The following is a 19443-nucleotide window of genomic DNA, read 5'->3' as shown; positions in this document are numbered from 1 at the left end:
AGAGATGGCCTTAACTTTACCAACAAGTTTTTAGAAAGCTTTCATGCTCATGGAGAGAGAATATTATAATTACATTTTATTCTCAAAAGCAGGAAGAATAAAGGGCTCATTTGAAAACCTGTGTAACTGAACCAAACCTGAAATTAGTAAAATCTTAGATTACTATATGCCTAGAATACACAGTGCACAGCACAATATGGGTTAGTGTTTGTGAAACTGCACCTCTGGAAGGACGCTGCTGAGCTTATTACACTGACTTCTAACCTGTATTGCACAGTGCGAGTCAGGGACCAGCCCAGGGGTCACTTATATTCACTAACCCCCTTTCCACTTCCCAGGTCATACTGGGTGTTGTTAGGCAGTGGAGGACAGGCGAATGTGCCAGAAAGCAGTCATGAACATCTATCACTGTTCACAGAGATGCAACGGCGTAGTACACCTTTGCTTAGCAAACAAAAACAACACCTTTGAAGCACAGCTTTGAAACGGAGAAGGGAAAAAAGAAATTCCCTTTCTTTGCCTGCCTCATGGGATACATGAAAATGAGCGATGTACAGAATCAGGACTGGGCAGCATTCCGAAGATGCGCGTGGAAGAGGCATGAGCAAAACATGGGGCTCTCTTCCTGTCTGTTTGCTAAAGTTCCTCTCGCTATTTCTGGCACTGTTCCTTCCTGTGTTCTTTTAAACTCACAGTTTTGACGTGTCTCAGCACTGATCCACAGGGCCATCTCTCAGACCCTCTTAGGGTCTCATCTGCTGGCGTCTATGTCCAGCTGTGGCAAGCTCTCTTCTCAGAACAGCTGAGGGTGTGAGTGCAGGCGTGTGTGTGTGTATGCGCGCTGGTGGTTTTCCACTCTTTCGCTCTTTGGGAACACTCATTTCTGCTACAGACTGTGAAACATGCTCCTTAGCCTTTGTCTGGGTGGTGTACTTGGGTTGTGTGTTTAGTCTTGGCTGGTGGGCCAGACACACTACAATGCACAGGGAGAGGAAGTTGGAGTGTGTAGGGGACAGACAGCATGCACTTCAAACACAGCAGCAGGCCTGGTTTGCTTGCTGGGATAGGCGGCTCGCTACTTCATGCCCATGCTTGCGCACACAGTGGGGGCGGAGTAATGAGCTCCCAGTGAAACATCTCCACCCAAGCTGCTAGTCCCAAAGAAGTCCCCAGGTCTGATGCCAAACAGACTCGGGGTGCAAAACTCTTAAACCTGCTCAGTTTTTTGTTGGCATGGTTGGCCTCCAATCTGGGCATTTGAGCCGGCGAAAGACCCCATCTTGTAGGAAGCAGGCAGCACAAATGGAGAGCACTCGACCCATAATCCTCCAGTATGTCCCTGATCCGCCAGACCTCCGGATTTCATTTTCACATTCTGTATGTTACTTCCAGTTGGAGGTTAAAACGCCAGCACTCTCTCCCTGCTCTAATCCCAATCCCAGCTGCACTAGTCCTGGATGCCAGAACACAGGAAACACAGCATGATTAATGGGCAAGCCCAAGTGATGGGTTCTACTCTTGCACATTTTTAGCACGAGCTCATGTATATTGGCACACTCCAATAAACAAGAGCCATGACATCATGTGTCATGTCCCAGAGAGAGATGGAAAGAAACTGAAAAGCCATTTCCTAAACGGCCTTCTTGTTTTCATCCTCTGACTAAGTCTTTCTTCAGAGGGGATATGTGAAATGCCCCAACCATGTGATCAAGTCTGGGTCATGCTGTCAAAAAAAAGAAAAGAAAAAAGAAGCGCTTTCTCTCTGGATCCTGAAAGGTCACGAACAGTCAAATGGCACAACCTTTCTTCACCCTCCGAGCCTTCTCCCTTGGAGCAAGACACTGTGGCCCAGCACTGTGGCTGTCTAACAGCAGTTTGACTGGTCCTGTCAGGTGGGCGCTGCTCGGCCGGCCCTGGTCCACCGCTGTGCGGCTGCCTAAGGGAACCCCCTGACAGGGGCCCTTCATGTGTCAATTGGACAGGAAGTGAGTCATTAGTCCAGGCTTTGCTGGTGGTCGAGAACCAGGGCTAGCTTTTCCAGCCTCACATGGCTAGAGTGAATTAAAGAATGTTTGCACATCTAAATGTCACAGCAGGAGAGAGGGGGAGGGGATGATAAAGCTATATGCTTGGGATACACAGTCTCCAGACACCAGAAATGCCTGGTGTGCGCACACACACACACACACACACATGCACACGCACACGCATACACACACACAGACATACAAATACACACACACACACGCACATGCAAACACACACACATACACACACACAGACATACAAATACACACACACACAAACACACACACACACAGACATACAAATACACACACACATGCACACACACACACGCACATGCACACACACACACATGCACACACACACAACAGACATACATACATACACACACACACACACACATACACAAACACACGCACATGCACACACAAACACACGCACACACAAACACACACACACACACACACATACGCGCACACACGCGCGCATGCACACAAACACACACACACAGACATACATACATATACACACACACATGCAAACATATGCATGCACACAGGCACACACATACAAAAACACGCACACGCACACAGACATACATATACACACACACAAACAAACATATGCATGCACACAGGCACACATACAAACATACGCACACACACACACACACACACACACGCACATGCACATGCACACACAAAGACACAAACACACACAGACATGCATATACACACACACAAACAAACATGCATGCACACAGGCGTACGCACACACACACATACACACACACATGCACTCACACACGCGCGCGTGCACACACAAACACACACAGACAGACATACATATACACACCACAAACATATGCATGCACACAGGCACACACATACAAAAACACGCACACACACACACACACACACACACACACACACACACACACACACACACAGAAGCGCACACGCTCACACACGGCAAATTCATTCCTCTTTCAAATCTGTTGATTCACACCAGCAATATTTGACCAGACTGTTGGACTTAAGCTGTGTAAATTATTCAAAGCTCCTGTACATCTAATAAAGTCTTAAGAATATCATTTTGGGGGGATTCATGATTTCCATGTGATTTCAAAAACATCTTCAAGATGTTGCTACCTCATAGACATATAAAAAATATTTCACTTTCAAAAACACACTTCCTTTTTTTAGACATCTCTAAGTCAATTTGTATGTGTGTATGCATGCATTCATATATGTGTGTGTGTGTGTTTAATACACAGAAAATAGTGAATAAGCAAAAATTGATAATATAATATTGTAACATGAGTATGTGAACTAACATCACTAATAATTTAGATTTATGACTTACTCTATCTGTAGCACTATAACCTCTTCTATAATCTCTGCTGTGTGTGTGTGTGTGTGTGTATGTGTGTGTGTGTGTGTGTGTGTGTGTGTGTTTGTGCGCATGTGTGTTTGTGTATGTCTGTGTGTATGTGTGTGTGTGTGTGTGTGTGTGCGTGTGTGTGTGTGCATGTGTGTGTGTATTTGTATGTCTGTGTGTGTGTATGTGTGTGTGTATTTGTATGTCTGTGTGTGTGTGTGTGTGTGTGTGTGTGTGTGTGTGTGTGTGTGTGTGTATGTGCGTGTGTGTATCACTGTGGCTCAGCATGTGCCTGTCTGCACCTCCAGCCCAGACTGCATGACCTGCGTGACCTGAGGAATGAGGGAATTAATCCTGTTGTGATGCTGCCCCTGTTCTCTCTGCCACTCTCCTCCCACATCAATCTCACGGCTTCGCTCACCATGGAGCGAGATAGCCTCTCAAAAGCCCCCTGGCCCTGTCTTTCATTAATCAAAAGTTCTTATACCAAATTATATCACAGAACGCCTTCAGAGGCGCTTCCCTTGGTTAAGACATGCCACCATCTGGAAGGCCCAGATTACCCCAGACTTAAAAAAAAAGAAAAAGGGAAACCTTCAAATAGATAGAGAAACAAACAGAGAAACGTTTCTCCATAAGAGTTGATTTATGTCTCCAAGGTCTCAGGACTGCAATCACTAGGCCAGTTAGCTGCATCATTCTGTAGGAGGCTGAGAGAAAGTAACAAGCTGTAACACAATAAACATCTGCTCTTTCGTGTTCACACCACGGTTATGACATCTCCCTCAGCTGCCTTGCCGCCGATGCGGCGTTTCAGCGTTCAGTAGGTAATTTGCTAAATGGCCACTAGGGACAGTGGCTGCATATCTTTTTGAAGTGGGGGGGGGGGGATGAGATGTCAGAGCAACTGAAGCAAGGAATAGAAAGTCACAACTCACATGCTAGCCCACTCTACCAGGAGGCGATAGTGAGAGAGAGTAAATGTGCGGCCAGAGTTGAAAGAGGGAATGAAAGCGAATGAAAGAGGCACAGTGAGGTGTGGTACAGTGCAGAGGCTGGGAATGTCGATTGTAGAATGATATTTCACAGGGAATCTTGAATGAGACAACATACACAGATAATGAAATGACAGGTGCAAAGGAGTCAGAGTACAGTGCACTGAGTTGGATGTGATTTAGAGGAATGATGAGAGAGAACGAGGCAAAGAAAGAGAGAGCGAGAGAGAGCGCGAGAGAGAGAAAACAGGATGAGATAAAGTGGAGCTGTCTCTCACTCCCTGGGCATGCATATTCATCACCAGGCAGAGGGAGCACAAACAGCAGACAGGCTGGATCGATACACTAACACCTTTAAGCATTCACCACACAACTGCTTTACTGCACAGCCGAGCCGGGGGCTGCTCACTCATCTTCATCGGCGGAGTCATCCGTGCCACAGATGCGCATGGCCTCTGTCCAGACCTCTGCCACAGCCATTACACTCATTACTTTAGAGCAGGGACTCTGAGGCTCTTTCCGAGCGCCCTGGTGAGGGGCGGTAAGCTGGCCTAGTCAGGTCGGAACGGCTCCTTCCAACCGAAAGCACGAGTGAATCTTTGTTTAAAACTTTGTTTAAAGCAACCGTCTAACCGTCTAACTCCGATATAACTGGTCTTGCTCAAAGATTAAGGTGTGACATATATTTAAATGCCTTTGTTTGAAACAAAAGGCTTACTAATCAATCAAAACATAAGAGCACAGAAGAGGTGTTCTACTCCACGTATGCTTGTACAAACGTGTTCGGCAGCCTATAGCAACAGCAATGGATGTCCATGTCATATCTGCGAAGCAGCTCTCCCCATGGCCTGATGGAGAAGAGAGAACATTCACATCTATATCCTACCTGGATGTGACCTGGTTGGTGTTGCCTTGCTTTGTCCACACACCAGCAGCCCATCAGCGAGACATAAATGACCTCGTGGACCACCAAGTGACCTTACTGACCACGGTAACGGTGTGTGCATATGAGGATCGTGAAGGCTCTGAAATCATTTGTCCAAAAGCGTGGCTGCGTATCTACAGCTGTGGCTTACACGGTTGCTGGGAATGGTCACCTCAGATCACTAACATGAGCTAATGCATATCTGCAAAAGTGATTAAATATAACATGGAATTTCAATTGAAGCAGTCAATTTGGTTTTCATTGCTTTTAACATAAATCATAAAATGCGTAAAATGCCTCAAATTATTCTATTTCTATATATCGCACCTATGAGTCCACTGAGCTTATATTTTGTGCCTGACTAATAAACATTACAAGCATGTGAACTGACAAACACTTGAGCTACTATATCTAGCAAACAATAAATCACTCCACATGTCACGAAGGCTTCCGTTCGGTACTCTATGTACCAGGTCTCAGAGAGGATCATTCTTAGTAAATGTTGACAGACCTCCCCGATGTTCTTCATGGGTAGAAAGGCACTTAAAAGTAAGAGACATATGAGCCAGCAAAATAGACTGAGCGACGGAGCTACTGTGGAGCTACGTGAAGGAAAGCAGGTTAGTAACAAGCTCATATGCAGCTTATTAACATGTTATTAACACTCAGTAAGCCTGCTTAGTACCACAGCCACACACATTGAAAGGGCTAAAAAAGGAGGGAGGAATTAAGAAAACACACACACACACACAAACTTTGTAGGGTTAGAGTCTTAAATGACCAAAGGAGCATGTGTGGCAGAACTGCATATCCAGAAAGTTTTCATACAGACCAGTGACAGCGCACAGCTGACTCATGTATCGTGTGCGCATGTGTGTGTGTGTGCGTCTGAGTTTATTTCCCAGTGAGCAGCCCACAGCTCAGTTGTGTAGTCAAGTGCTGTGAATGCTTAAAGGTGTTATTGTATGTGTTTGGTCCAGAGGTCTGTATATGGAAAATGTGCTCTTTTATGTTGTATCATTGAATTGCCTGCATATCAGAGAAAGAGGGAATGGGTGTTTGATGTCTGTCTAAACGCGCAAGACGGGATTCTTTGCCACTCTCTTACCCTTCATCTGTTTATTATGCTTTGGGTCTTCCTCTCTCTTACTCTCTTTTTGTCTGTCTGCCTGACAGTCTCCCTTCTTGCTTTAGGTCTTGTGCTTAGGCGTTTTAGAATTTAAAGGTTTCTAACCAAGTGGTCAGGGCACAGTTTGCCCCCCTACCTTGACCCTGTAAGTGCACATGCAAACAAAAATGTCAAACAGTGGAAGGCCAGAAAGAACAGTGCAGAGAAGACTGCAAGAGAGAAAGAGAAAAGAGCAGAGTTTCGAACATTACACCCCGCTGAAGGTCAGCGGTCACCCCTGGTGGACACACTCAATGAGATTCATTAGATCCATCAGGGGAATCAATAAGGCAGATCCTTCGGACACCTCTAGTGCTGCTCCAACTGGCCTGAGTTCATTCTGTTTTCTGGCAGCTAACACGGACTTATCTGCATAAACAGTGCAACGGTGTGCTAGGGGAAAGTGAGCAGTGAAGGAGGCGCAGCTGTCTGTCGCCAGCAGAACCCCAGCAGTGCTAAAGCCCTCATCGGCGGGTCACTGGAGCAGCCCGTGTTTACGGCGCCGGGCTTTCAGAGGCCCATCCCTCGCACTGACACAGCTCAGACAAGAATCCTCCGCACGCCTGTCCAATCTGGACACTTCCAATGCCAAGAAATAGAAGCAGTAGTGTTGCTGAATGCTGGCACAAAAGGACTCCAAAATCAATTGTAATGCCATTGCATGAATGCATTCAGAATAGTCAGGCCCTGCTTCCTGAGGTGTGGCATTCATTTCTATTATCGTCTCTCTGCATTGCCCTCTCATTTTCAGCCCCTCTTCTAATAAGTGAGAAAGCACCACTGAGATCCAACTTTCTCTACTTAGCAGAGCTCATATTCACTTGCATATTTCCAGATCTCTGTGAGGAGGTGTAGGTTTAAATTAGAAGCTTTTGAACCATGCTGCTGTCTTCACCTTTCTTACCAAGAAAACGTTCCCAATTTCTGACATCTGGAGTTCCAAAATAACTCTTCTATCAAATATTTTGCTGAAATAAAACTGAATGGAACACCACATCAGAGCCACTTGTGGTAAGTATTTGTGTGTGTATGTGTGTGTGTGTGTGTGTGTGTGTGTGTGTGTGTGCTTTTGGGTTTTCTCCCCCCACTGCACAGCATGAACAGCAAACAAGAATAGGCTCAAGTTTTAAAATAAACGAATCCTGATGTCAAGAGCGATTCTCAGACCTCTTATTACAGCAGTTAAATATAACCACCACGTGGTGAGCCAGACCTCTGCATCCCTTTGATGTTGAGTCTCTTTGGCACTAGGCATAGATGGCAATGAACCAGAACCCTCAAACCGAGGAGCAGAGGAGGTCTAGTCCAGTGCCTCTACTGCAGTATTCATTACATACGCCAAACAACACACAGAGATGAGGAGAGCCTCAGCACACGCTCGTCTGGCTGTGTCTGTAGCTCTCATGCATAAAGCTCCAGGAAAGTACAATGTGGAAACCTGCACCCATGTCGGCCAATTACAAATGTGAGCGCGGCTGAAGGATGCCGTCCGACAATCTGCACGACTACGGAGGGGCCGTAGCTTTGTTATTCCTGTGCACCAAAACGGCTCCCATCTGCATGCATGTGCCGCGTCGGTAGGGTCTCCGATATCCCTCCCCTGCATGTTAACCAAGAGCCAGCTGCCCCGCACGGCCATTGTCATGGAGATGATTTACACACCGCCTCAGTCCACAGCCTCGCTGACGGAGAGCTGAGGAAAGCTGGCAACTGGCCCTGAACCCTGCGAGATATGTGAGGATTAACCACACATTCATGGTCATGAACAAGAGTTGAAGAGCTGCTATCAGCTTTCACAGTGACAATATGGCCACCACTTATACAAACATGGACGCAGGAGAGCACGGGAATACTCAAGAAATAATGATGCAGAAACATCTCGTTTCATAAAAAGTTCTGCTCAGCTAAAGCTCACAAGCAGCCATGACTCCTTGCGGCACTCTCAGTGAAAGTGCTGTGTGGCGGAGCCGCAGGGCTCCGGCATTACCAAACTGTCCCGCCTTCCTTCATGGTTTGGAGATGGAAAGACAGCCTGCTCCCTCTGGCTCTGTCATTAAGCACCGAAGCAGCCAGGCGGGTCAGCACTTAGCTGGTACAATCTAATGTTGATCTCTTGCCAGTTCCTTTGGAAAAAATATGAGGACTATAGTTCCCAGGAGGTGCATGCTACTCTTTGCTCTGCTAAGTAGGTTTTAAAATGAATTGACAGAGGGGGAAAAAACGCGGTGGCACTTTTATTAAGAAAAGCTCAAAGTGAATGGTTTGTCATTTTGGGAGAGAGCTCTAAAATGCAGTGCTTTTGCATGGATGAACTAGGCGAACGGTGGTATATGAGACAGCTTTACATTCTCCAGCCCAACTCTGAATCAAAAAGAACTCCAGCTGAAAGGCATAAAACCAGCTATTGCTCTCCCGCCCCTCCAAGTCAATGAATCAATTCAACCTCTGTCCTGTACACTCGCCTCTCCACTTGGGCTAAATTGGATCTCCATTCTCCAGGGGCTGCGCTGCTGCTATGGACACACAGTGTACAGGGAGCTGCCATATAATCACCCAGACTGCTACAGGGAGGGTGTCTGAGCTCTGTGTTCGTTCCCTGTGATCCTGGATGTCTGTGCACCTAACAACTGCTAATTAGCTCTGCGTTCTCCCTCCCTCTAAGGCCAAACCGATGAGCCATGTGACACAGGCAGCAGGCGGGAGAGGCAGGCCGATTCATAGTTCCAGATGCTCACTTCTCAAGCATCCGTAGGTGAGGAGAGCAGGACTGGTACTGTGTTCTGGGAGTAACGGGCTCTCCTCCACTGCACTCCCCAGATGAGACTGGGCTGGGAGAAGTGGTCGCCACAACCACATCTGTTAGGGGAAATTAGATTTGGGCGTGAGAGTGAGCTCCCGGAGGGAGGGGCAGGACTCTGTGTGTGTGTGTGTGTGTGTGTGTGGGAGGGGGGCAATGTTGTTGTTGTGAGGACAGCCAGAGTGGGCAATGGAAGCATGGAGCTTATTAAGGTCACACCGCAGATGTGAATGAATGTAGATGGATCCTATTGACTAGCAACAGCACTGGACAGCTAAACCTGATGTATCTATTAGTTTTACATATAACCAAGTGTCTCTGTATATCTTGTGATGGGTACGTACTCAAATGAACTATTGATTAGATCAGCCACACCAGTGCCTGATATTGAATATGCAAAAGTGCTACTGGCTGTCCTTATTAATGTACAGTGACCATGCTGAGCACATCATTAGTAGTGCTGTAATGAGCAGTCCATCACAGTGTTTTGTTTTTAATTTTTTTTTACTGCAATATCGTTGATCATTTATTACAATTTTCTTCTGTGATTGGTGAAATGATGATGAATGATGAAGTAACTAACCTAACGGGGTATGGAATTATTGTAATACATCCAAAAACTATTCATAACCCAGCGCGCATTTTGATTTACTGAAAAGTCTTAAGAGACTTTTGCACTTTCTCAGATTAATTTATTCATAGTCTTGCATATTGGCACTTAGTGAAACAGAACCATTTAATTCCCAAAGAGAGCAGTGCAGTCTCATTAATAATCTCCAGTCTATGGGTTGAGAAGGCATATTAGGATTGTAGGATGCTTTGGAAAGAGAAAGGGAGAAGACTGATCCTGATAAAACAACCACAGTGACCACAGAATGTACTTCCATCCTGTTTTCCGAACGTTACACAGAAAACTGGGATTAGGCTCAGAAGACAAACGCATTTCATAGTTTCTGTAGTATTTCTATAGATCTCACTCCCTCTTCCTCTCTTTTTCTGTATCATGATCTCTGCTTCAGTGAATGAGTGAAACAATGACAAGCATGTGCACAAACACAAATCATTCATACAGCATTCATTACAACACTGAACACACACACACACACACACACACACACACACACACACACAGGGTGTACATCTTCATAAACTGGTCAATAAACTTAATAAAGTGAATATTTCTAAGAAAGAATAGAGGTTATTTGCAGTTTTACTTAAAAAAAAAGCCATTTACTCTCTGAAGGGTCATTGCACGCGGCCATGCCAAGAACTGCTCATCAAATTTAGCCTAACCTCCTGAAATAATAATGGTTAAAAGCATTAGTGGATCTGATGATGCAGTACATACGTGAATTAACGATAAGCCATTAAGGTCCCAGAGATCTGTCTCACTATTAAGCAGCAGCCCACTCTTTCCACAAGGCCATGAGCCCAGTCATCCAAGAGCTCAGAACAGACAGAGGCGTATGCAGAGAGAGCTGGATGGAGAGACAGCAGACAGATAAGAGGTATGGGGTCCATCTTGAAGCTGAACTGTGAACGTTCAATTGCACTCTTTATGCATTGTTCATTTATCTAGAAAATTAACAAGCATCTTTCACCGTCATTAGAAGGCCAGACTTCTAACTTCTCATTTCTCTCAGACCTGTGGGGGGAAAAAGCCTCTAATATTCATATTCGGGGTTTGCTGTAGGACGACCTTATGTGATGTGCGTACTTGTGAAAACGTTTTTGACTTCACAGCTGAGACACTAAAGTGAGGCAGCTGAAAAGAAAAACATGAAATACTTCCACACTCTGTACTGGTTGTACGTTTCACAGTGACTTGCATTATTTTTTTTTTCTGTCTCTTTTTCTGTCTCTCGCTCATACACAAACACACACACACACACACACACACACACACACACACACTTTAATCCATTTACTGAATCTATTTTAACCAAGGGTATGTAGGTGGGTGATGCTGAACAAGGACACCGCTGAAAATAATGGCTTTTTAAAAGCGCGTTTTGCTCAGTCCTTCTTGTTACAAAATACCTATTTTGTGTTTTACTAGGTGACTTTTTCATTATTTGTCCTGGGATGTTTTTGAATAAATATGGGTAGCAACAAAATAGCACTACAATTATAACGCCTGTGGAGGCAGAGGGTGGAGGCAGAGGGTGGAGGCAGAGGGTGGAGGCAGAGGGTGGGGGAAGGGGGTACGTTAATGAGAAGTGTTACTATCATGTTGAGGCAATTGTTACTCTAAAATGACCCTACACATTACACTGCTGGTATTCAAACCAAATTTGACGTCAGGATACATGACCCTATTAGGGAGGCTGACTTTAAATCTAGCTGCATTCTTCTTTCTAACATCTGATCGAACCTATCATCTATCACTCATGGCTTAGAAAAGCAGCCCTTTCTCTCACACCCTTTGCAAGCCCAGAGGGAAAACCAGACATGCCACTGGCACATTTAGCAGCTCTGAGGTCAAAGGGCTTGAAGTTGATTCTTTGCTGCAGATCACAGGCGTCCGCTTTCCCAAAATGGATTCTGTGGCGTCTGACAAGACTTCTTCCATCTCTCTCTGTTTGGAACTTACAAATACAAATGAGGCGGAAACATCAGAGACACCTGCTGTGTGTTTCTTAACAAACTGATTAAAACTGAAATCTTGCTGCTTCTGAAATCAGTAACATGGCACCTTTGAAAATCATTTGATCTACACCCTGGATATTTAAAGTAAGAATGGCAGTTGACTTAAAACATGCAATCTCCTTAAAAGTGTTTCTGCAAACTTTCTGCGAGCAGTTTAAGGGAAACTTGACAGCACTTTTACTTGACAGCGCTTTATGGTTGCCAGATATACTCCTTGCCTCATGGATTATTTTGAGATCCTAGGAGCAAGCCTAGCATATACCAAGCCAAACCTATACCAAAACCACAGTAATTGCAAGCGCCTGTTGGTCGTTTGGTCAGCAATGGCATGGGTGTCCTTCATCTCAGCCTGAACAGGGAAGAAGGGCTAAAATAAGAGCAGGATGAACATGGAGCTGATTTGAGGTTTTCTTTGGCGGGACATAGAGTGGAAAAGCTCTGGTCGCAACCTCATCACACAACTGGAGTCAGTCCAGACCAGTCGAAAAGTGCACAGCGCTGCAAGCAGCTTCAGTGTGGGAAGAGAGGTTTTTCTTTTCGCATTTGACCACACAATCTATTCATCTATTACTGCTGTGAGTTGGCCTCTTGAAAGGAATCCTAACTTTTTCATAACTTCGTACATTTAACTTATTACAGAGCGCTGCTTCGCTTCCTGTGGTCTAACTACTGGGGCTTCTGGGCTAATCCCTGCCTTGGTCTGCTGAATTCTCCAGACTCAGCTCAAAATCACATTATTATTGTGCATTTGTTTTAATTTGTTTTAAGTATATATGTAATATGCTATAGTACTTTATGAACGGGAGTATGGAAGGGATCTCATAAACATAGGTGAGGTACTTATGAGTATACAGTCTCAATCCTAGCTGTCTTAGTTAATCCTAGCTGGCCTTGCATCCTGAGTTGCACAGACCTGTCACCCAGCGGAATCAGGAGTGTGTGGGGGCGCATGCTTCAGATAAGAAGGGACGTTCTGACTGACGAGATGTCATGAGTGTGAGCCCTCTCTGGAGTAGCCTTAAAGACTAGGAAAAGGACATATCTATCTGACAGCCTTCAGCATGATAGGCGGCATGAAGGTCTGTTTCTGCTCCGTGAGGACCAGCACATGTATTCACTCTCTTCTCGTGGGTTACCTGCAAGTCTTCCTGCACCGCCTTCTCACTCTGTGTCATTTATTCTCCCCCCGTCTCTGTGCCTACCTCCCCAAAGACACTGTTCCTGAAATATTCTCCTCGCCCTAAATCTGCAACCCCAAGATGCTTGCAGACGGATGCGAGGTCACAGGAATCCAGAGTGTCTGGTGAAAGTAGGGCAGGCTCCAACATCTACCCTACAGTCAGCTAGAGGAAGAAAGCAAACCGATTAACCCAGCCATGCTGCACTGCTATAACTGGATCTCTCCTGTAACGGCGTCTTTGTGCCCAGGACCACGTTCCATTCTGCCACCTGTAGTGGAACTCCTCTCCTGTTCACCTGCAGTATCGTGACGCTCCCCAGTGCATTTACCCTGAGACGCAGGTCCATCCCAGGCTGAGAAAAATGCTATTGATTTCATGTTTGACACTTGTTTAAATCCTGCAGCCCTTTCTATTCCTGATTTCCCTCTTTTGTATTCTTTTCCACTCCTGCATTCTTTTCCGATCCTCATTTGTTCTCTCATTTTTTTGCTCGGCGCCCACGCTAACTGTTGCCCACTTCCCTTCGACTGCCAATCAGAGACCCCCTTACCATCCTCCAGCCGTGTGGATTCAGTATATGTGAAAGCTGGTGAGGGCAGACGCATCAGGGTGAGAAGCAGAGGAGAGTGAAAGGTGCATGTCAGCCTGGCATTCTGGTGCCCCTGGCATGGCTGGTCCGATGTGCTAATGTGCTACACTGTGGTGTAATGAGCATGGCGTCTGTGCATACAAGTGTGTGTGTGTGTGTGTGTGCACGTGTGTGTGTGCACATGTGTGTGTGTGTGTGTGTGTGTGTGTGTGCGTGTGTGTGTGTGTACATGTGTGTGTGCACATGTGTGTGTGTGTGTGTATGTGTGTGGCAGGCCGAGAGAGTGATGTAGGAATCTTTCTGGGAAGATGAGGTTTACTGCGCTCTGCCCCACTGCCGACAAGTCCAGATGGTGCTCTCATTACAGAAATTACTGCAAAGTCTGATTCCTGCATTTCAAGGAAGAAAGTAGCTCACGATGTATGATCATCATGTTATGCCAAGCACCAAAAGAGCATGAAGACCTTGTTGCAGTGTTTAATGTGCTAAAGTATTCAGGTTATTTCAGCTGCACTTACCCAAATAGCTTAGTTACACTCACTAGAAGAGATGTTAACTTAGGCAAGGGTTTGATAAACGGTAAGAAAATAATAATTTTAAATAATAATCATTTTCCCCCCAAACATTACTCATTTTATTTATAAACACCTAACTTGCACATTGGCCGATCATTCATAAATGTCTCTAATAAAGTGGCTGGTGAGTATATTGCGGTAATTAAAGATACTGCATTCCTAAAGGAGATAAATGGCCCAAAAGAAGAATCATATACAGCTTCTCTTTGGACTGTTAAGCAAAAAAAGCACCTTTACTGGCAAACCTATTACCTAGATTACAGGAGATAAATGTGCAATTGGAATCCTCCTAATTAATTTCCGATTTATTTGTGTTTGGTGACACTGGGTATTGTGCAGGGTACACAGAAGGGGCTGAGGGTGCGGATGGGGGGCAGGGCACAGACTACAGTTTCTCCGAGCTGCCGTGTCAGCTCTGCGTGCCCTCTAACCGCCCTTAATAGCCACATCAGCATGGCTCATGTGCCCCCTGTGTTTGCCTTAGTTGACACCCAGCCGCTCGGTGCCCTGATACCCTCACGATCTGTGCTTGACTCCCATGGTCCCTGTGAGCCCCCGGTTAGCAGAGCATACCATACGTCACCATTGCCCAACCACCCTAGAGCCTGGGTCAGACCCTGTAAGAGCACTATCCCAAAGATTTGGCTCCCAAAGTCCATTCAGGCATGAGGTCTGGACAGTAAGATGATCGCAGCAGGGGTTTCTCCTGCGGGTGCTGTCAGAGGGAGATGAGAGCCACGAGACTGCTGTGGGAGGACAGTGATGGGAAAGATGACAAGTGGCAGTGTGGAGTGTCTGTGGTTATCATCAGTTGCTGTCACAGAAAGTTGGAACTCATCACAGGAACTGAGTGGAGTCCAATATCACAGAGGCCGTGTGGCTGAGCGAGTGACTAGACTGGTTGTGCGTCACCCTCGAGCTTTCAGCGTGTTCTATCATGGACCATGAACTATGGTTTCATTTTCCATCCCATTCATCACAGCAGCTGATTCAACAAATCAAGTTTCTTTCATTGTCAAGACCCTGGATCGGAATCACTTGAACACACAGGCTGGTTTGAGTGAGACCAATCCACCTGTTACTGCATAAATAGAATGTCTCCCTTAACTCTGGTGGTCACCTGACCGGGTTGTGAGGAGGCTACGCTCTTAGTGAAATCAGGTGGGGTAGGACTTATTCATGCAGATACTTTGGCCTGAGATGAATTAGACGGAGATGTCTTTGTTAGAAAAAATCAATGATCAGATTATCTATCTATCTATCTATCTATCTATCTATCTATCTATCTATCTATCTATCTATCTATCTATCTATCTATCTATCTATCTATCTGTCTGTCTGTCTGTTTTGGAAGACATAACAAATGGACATAATCTAAAATTCAAATGAATGGGTGCAGTAGGAAATGATCTCTTTGGAACATGTAAATATGTGATATAGAAGTAGCATGTGCATTTCATGCAAAAATTATAACAGCTCCTTAACACATAAAGTACGTCATATTGAAAAGATGTTTATATAGACTATGATCTGTAAGTATCAATTACGTATAGGTGTGTGAAAGAAGGCATATATGAAAATGTTACTTTATAATAAGCACAACACAAACAAAACACAATTCAAAAATATTTTATCGTTTATAGTAACCATATAACTTCATGATCATCAAATAATGTTACTGACCTTTTGTACACTGGATGCTAAGAGCTGCACACATGACTAATTCTTACGTAAACTGAAAATTATTAGTGTATCCATCTTTGACGCAAGACTAATTACCGTTCAGGTTCGGGTGTCCTATAATGTGAGTGGAGTCTCTTTAAATACAATAAAACTTTTTTGGGCTACTCATTCTAAGAATGTTTTTGGGCTTCTGAATGAGCAAATAGTAGCTTAATCGCTCTGTGTCGTGCATGCGAAAAGCTCGGGAAAAACGGTCGATTTAGAAATGACGAATGAGGTATTTTTATCTGTTATCCGATTTCTGCAAATGCGTTTTTTTTTTCTACCCGAAAGAATGCAGCGAGCAGACACGGGCAAAGCTTTCCCCTCGGTTCACTCTCAAAATACGGCCCGCATCAAAACGCACTGACGGTGATGTTTACGAGCGCTATCCGTTAGAAGCATTCAGACTGCGCTGAACACACAGGAAGTTTAATCTATTACACAAAACCGCTACTCCTAATAAACACACTGGGCATACAAGACAGGACAAGATAGAACATCACCGCTGCTACAACACTTGTGACCTCAAATTATTCGTGCCCTTCATTATAAGATAGTATTATTAGACTGCACACTATTCGGTAAAACGCTTTATAACTTCTAGCAAGGCCATGTATGTTATGTAGTTCGAGATCACACGTTAGTCCCTCACACAGGATTGTTCCTGTGTCATTATATTTTTCAGTTATTCCGTGAATCACGAAAATTATGGGTAGAGGCGGAGAGAGGCAGCACTGGCAAACTTAGATTCTCTCCTGGAAGGATGTACGAAGTCGATCCAAGAAATAAATGAACCACATACATATGTGAGAAAAACAATGCTTAATTTTAGCTTCGGCAAATGTATACCTCGACAGATGAGAGGCTTTCACCAGACGCCTTTCTTTACAGCTGCTTCAGAAATAGTTATTAGGGGAAGACAGAAAGCACTTACCGCCCCCATGTCCATCTGCTCAGCCGTTAGAGAGGGCGCCGCACCAGCTTGGGATAAAAACCAAAGAATTGGAACAAAAATCATTGCAGGATAAATAATCCAAACGTTCCATGTGGAATTCAACTTAGAAAAACTGAGTGAATTCATGCCCTCCCCCTGGAAACCACGGTGTTCTCACACCGGGTTTTTTTAATCACTGCATCCACCGTCTGTAGCCCCCAAATCCTGAGCCTTGAATCAATTGTTCGTAACGAGCAGATAAGGTAACTACCTCACTGTTGCGCGCAAACACGTGAAACACATATCATTTAGAACCGGTGTGCTGGGAATACCAAAGAAAACAAAAACAATTAATCTCCTCCACAATTTTTTTCTTCAGAACATTGTCTTTGTCTAATGTTTGTCATCGCTGTTTAACAGTTTTATGCAAGTCTCTCCAAAAAATTAATCGCCGGTAGCATTATTTCCCCTTAGACAATTTTTGACGCTGGTTATTTGTAGTCAGCTGCGAACGCGAGCAAGCGGCGCTGAAGCAGGCGTCCCTTTGAAATTCAAGTCTACTTCTGCAAGAGGGCTACGGCTCCCTTCCCTAAACACATCGCTCCCCTACTGACGCGCGGGGAACAAGCATAGAGGAACCTGGCTCCTGAGTGGGAGGGGAATTCAAAAAGCACTTGTCCGGTTGGAACGCTCACTCCATATCATCCATAACGCGCGACCTCCGCGGATTTTCACGAAAGAGTTCGTTTATTTAATAAACAATAAAATGTTTCATAAACGTCTATTTCATAAACTTTTACAAACACATAATCATCCACATAAACATGACAATAGAACCAGGGTGGCTGGGTGGGGGTGTTGGTCGGAAGATTTAGTATGAGGAAGATAAAATAAATTAAATCCTTTCTGCAACCTCAAAACCAACAAGCTGCAGTTTATTCCTTCCTGGTCTATCAGTAATATAAGACTGTCACAGGTTTTCTCCTAACCCTCATCAATCCACTGCACCAGTGTCAGTCGCTGTTAATTTGGCATAATATAAAAGCTTCACATTTTGAATTTCAGAGAACATTTTTGGATCATGCATGTTCACTATGCAGCTACACATTCACTTCCTGTCCAGATCATCAAGCCTTATGACTGAACAAGAAGCAATCAAGCAGTGTTTGAATGATTATTTCTGTAAATGTACCGTAAAACATAGAGAAAATGTAATAATTTAACAGGATGCAAAGACAACAAATCAATATGTGAGATTTGTAGAGATTTTGAGGTTGCAACTGTTTCGCATTTTTCAAGACATGAGTGGTTGAAACATTCAGAACTGTTATATTACTCAGCTGTAGAGATGCTTATCTTGCGTATGCAATGACAGAATTAACTCCCACCTGTGAGGACTGAATCAGGAACGGTCGTGGCAGCTGATGAAAAATGACCACCTGATGCCACCGGGTGCGAAATTACACCCAGACAACGGAGGGGTGACAGAACTAAGCTACGACTTCAAACTACATATGATGAAGATCGGGGGGGGGGATGTATGCTGCTGCTGGTGTTGTTGGATGCAGGATGGAGAAGGGAAGAGATGAATGGGCGTCTAACAGTGGGCTTAAGGCTGACGGACAGCGGAAGTGGTAGCGCAGGGGCGTAAGCGAGGTTACTGCTGTCGGACAGCTTGCCACGTGGCCGGCGAGGGTTGTCACCGCATGCTCATCCACGGCAAAAGCGTCTGTCGTGAAAATGCAGAAACATTATTTTGATTTTTGGAGCCCTAATTCAAACTGATTATACCCCTTTCCCAAGCTTCTCCATCATTCATATTCATATACATATTTGATGTACTCAGACACCAATTAGATGCCAGCTAAGTATACAGTTTCGAGAGCTGCTCTGCAAGCACAGCAGGGTAAGCCGCATTAATGGGAATGAATCTGGTCAACATCATCCTTTCACAGAAAGTCTGAATGTCTATGCAAACTTTCATCTTAGGTCTCTTTACAGCAAAGGGAACAGAGAAGATTATATATCTGATTTTGCATGACCGTCAAGTGAGAATAACGAATAATTAATCATTATTAATGATGGTGTTTCTGAACTGTGGAAAATTTTATGTTAACTCTCACTTCTAAAAGCATCTTATCAATGTGCTAAATTGTCAGAACATACCCATCTTACTGCTGGCTGGAGCAACATCATGAGGTGAATATTCAGGAGCAATTGATTAGGTCCTCTAGTCTTGCAATGCAAAGCAGAATGATGGGATTCACTGTTTCTTCTATTCTGAGGGAACCCTTTCCATTTCCTGCTGTCTCGGAGCACTATTAAAATTCAGGGCAACTGTTTTGCCTTGTTCCTAAAAGAGAGAGATGATATTTTATGAATAATGTGAATAAATCCATGCTAAATCTCTGGCACTTAAGCTTTAAGTTTGGCTGACCATTTTGGCTTTCTGGACCTGTTTACTTACAGCCTACAGGTTATCTGCAACTAGCATTTATGT

At 44.6% G+C, this 19443-nt stretch overlaps 2 protein-coding genes and 1 long non-coding RNA gene across 10 annotated transcripts in view; 1 reads left to right on the top strand and 2 right to left on the bottom strand.

Annotated features, from left to right (window-relative positions):
* The window catches only part of mmp17a (matrix metallopeptidase 17a), a 39677-nt gene extending 22115 nt beyond the window's left edge, over positions 1-17562 (bottom strand). The window contains exon 1 of one of the 3 annotated variants that reach the window (XM_027003706.3): positions 16944-17562. In XM_027003706.3, coding sequence (XP_026859507.2) covers positions 16944-17090 — 147 coding nt within the window. In that variant the 5' untranslated portion in view covers positions 17091-17562. Of the gene's footprint in view, positions 1-10638; positions 10708-16943 lie in introns of those variants that run through there. The other 2 variants (XM_081719036.1, XM_081719037.1) reach the window with 2 other exon arrangements.
* Positions 5682-19443, top strand: part of LOC118241553 (uncharacterized) — a 39419-nt gene continuing 25657 nt past the window's right edge. For all 5 annotated transcript variants that reach the window (XR_014124851.1, XR_014124849.1, XR_014124850.1 and 2 more), the window contains exon 1: positions 5682-5945. This is a non-coding gene — a long non-coding RNA (uncharacterized LOC118241553). The remainder of the gene's footprint in view (positions 5946-19443) is intronic.
* Positions 19144-19443, bottom strand: part of sfswap (splicing factor SWAP) — a 95917-nt gene continuing 95617 nt past the window's right edge. Inside the window, exon 19 of one of the 2 annotated variants that reach the window (XM_081719034.1) lies at positions 19144-19296. In XM_081719034.1, coding sequence (XP_081575160.1) covers positions 19219-19296 — 78 coding nt within the window. In that variant the 3' untranslated portion in view covers positions 19144-19218. The remainder of the gene's footprint in view (positions 19297-19443) is intronic. The other variant, XM_081719033.1, reaches the window with a different exon arrangement.

This window comes from Electrophorus electricus, chromosome 8 (assembly GCF_041902795.1).
Source record: "Electrophorus electricus isolate QZ-2024a chromosome 8, ASM4190279v1, whole genome shotgun sequence".
Lineage (NCBI taxonomy): Eukaryota > Metazoa > Chordata > Actinopteri > Gymnotiformes > Gymnotidae > Electrophorus > Electrophorus electricus.
Note: the sequence above shows the minus strand (reverse complement) of the source record. Positions and strands in the feature narration are given on the sequence as shown.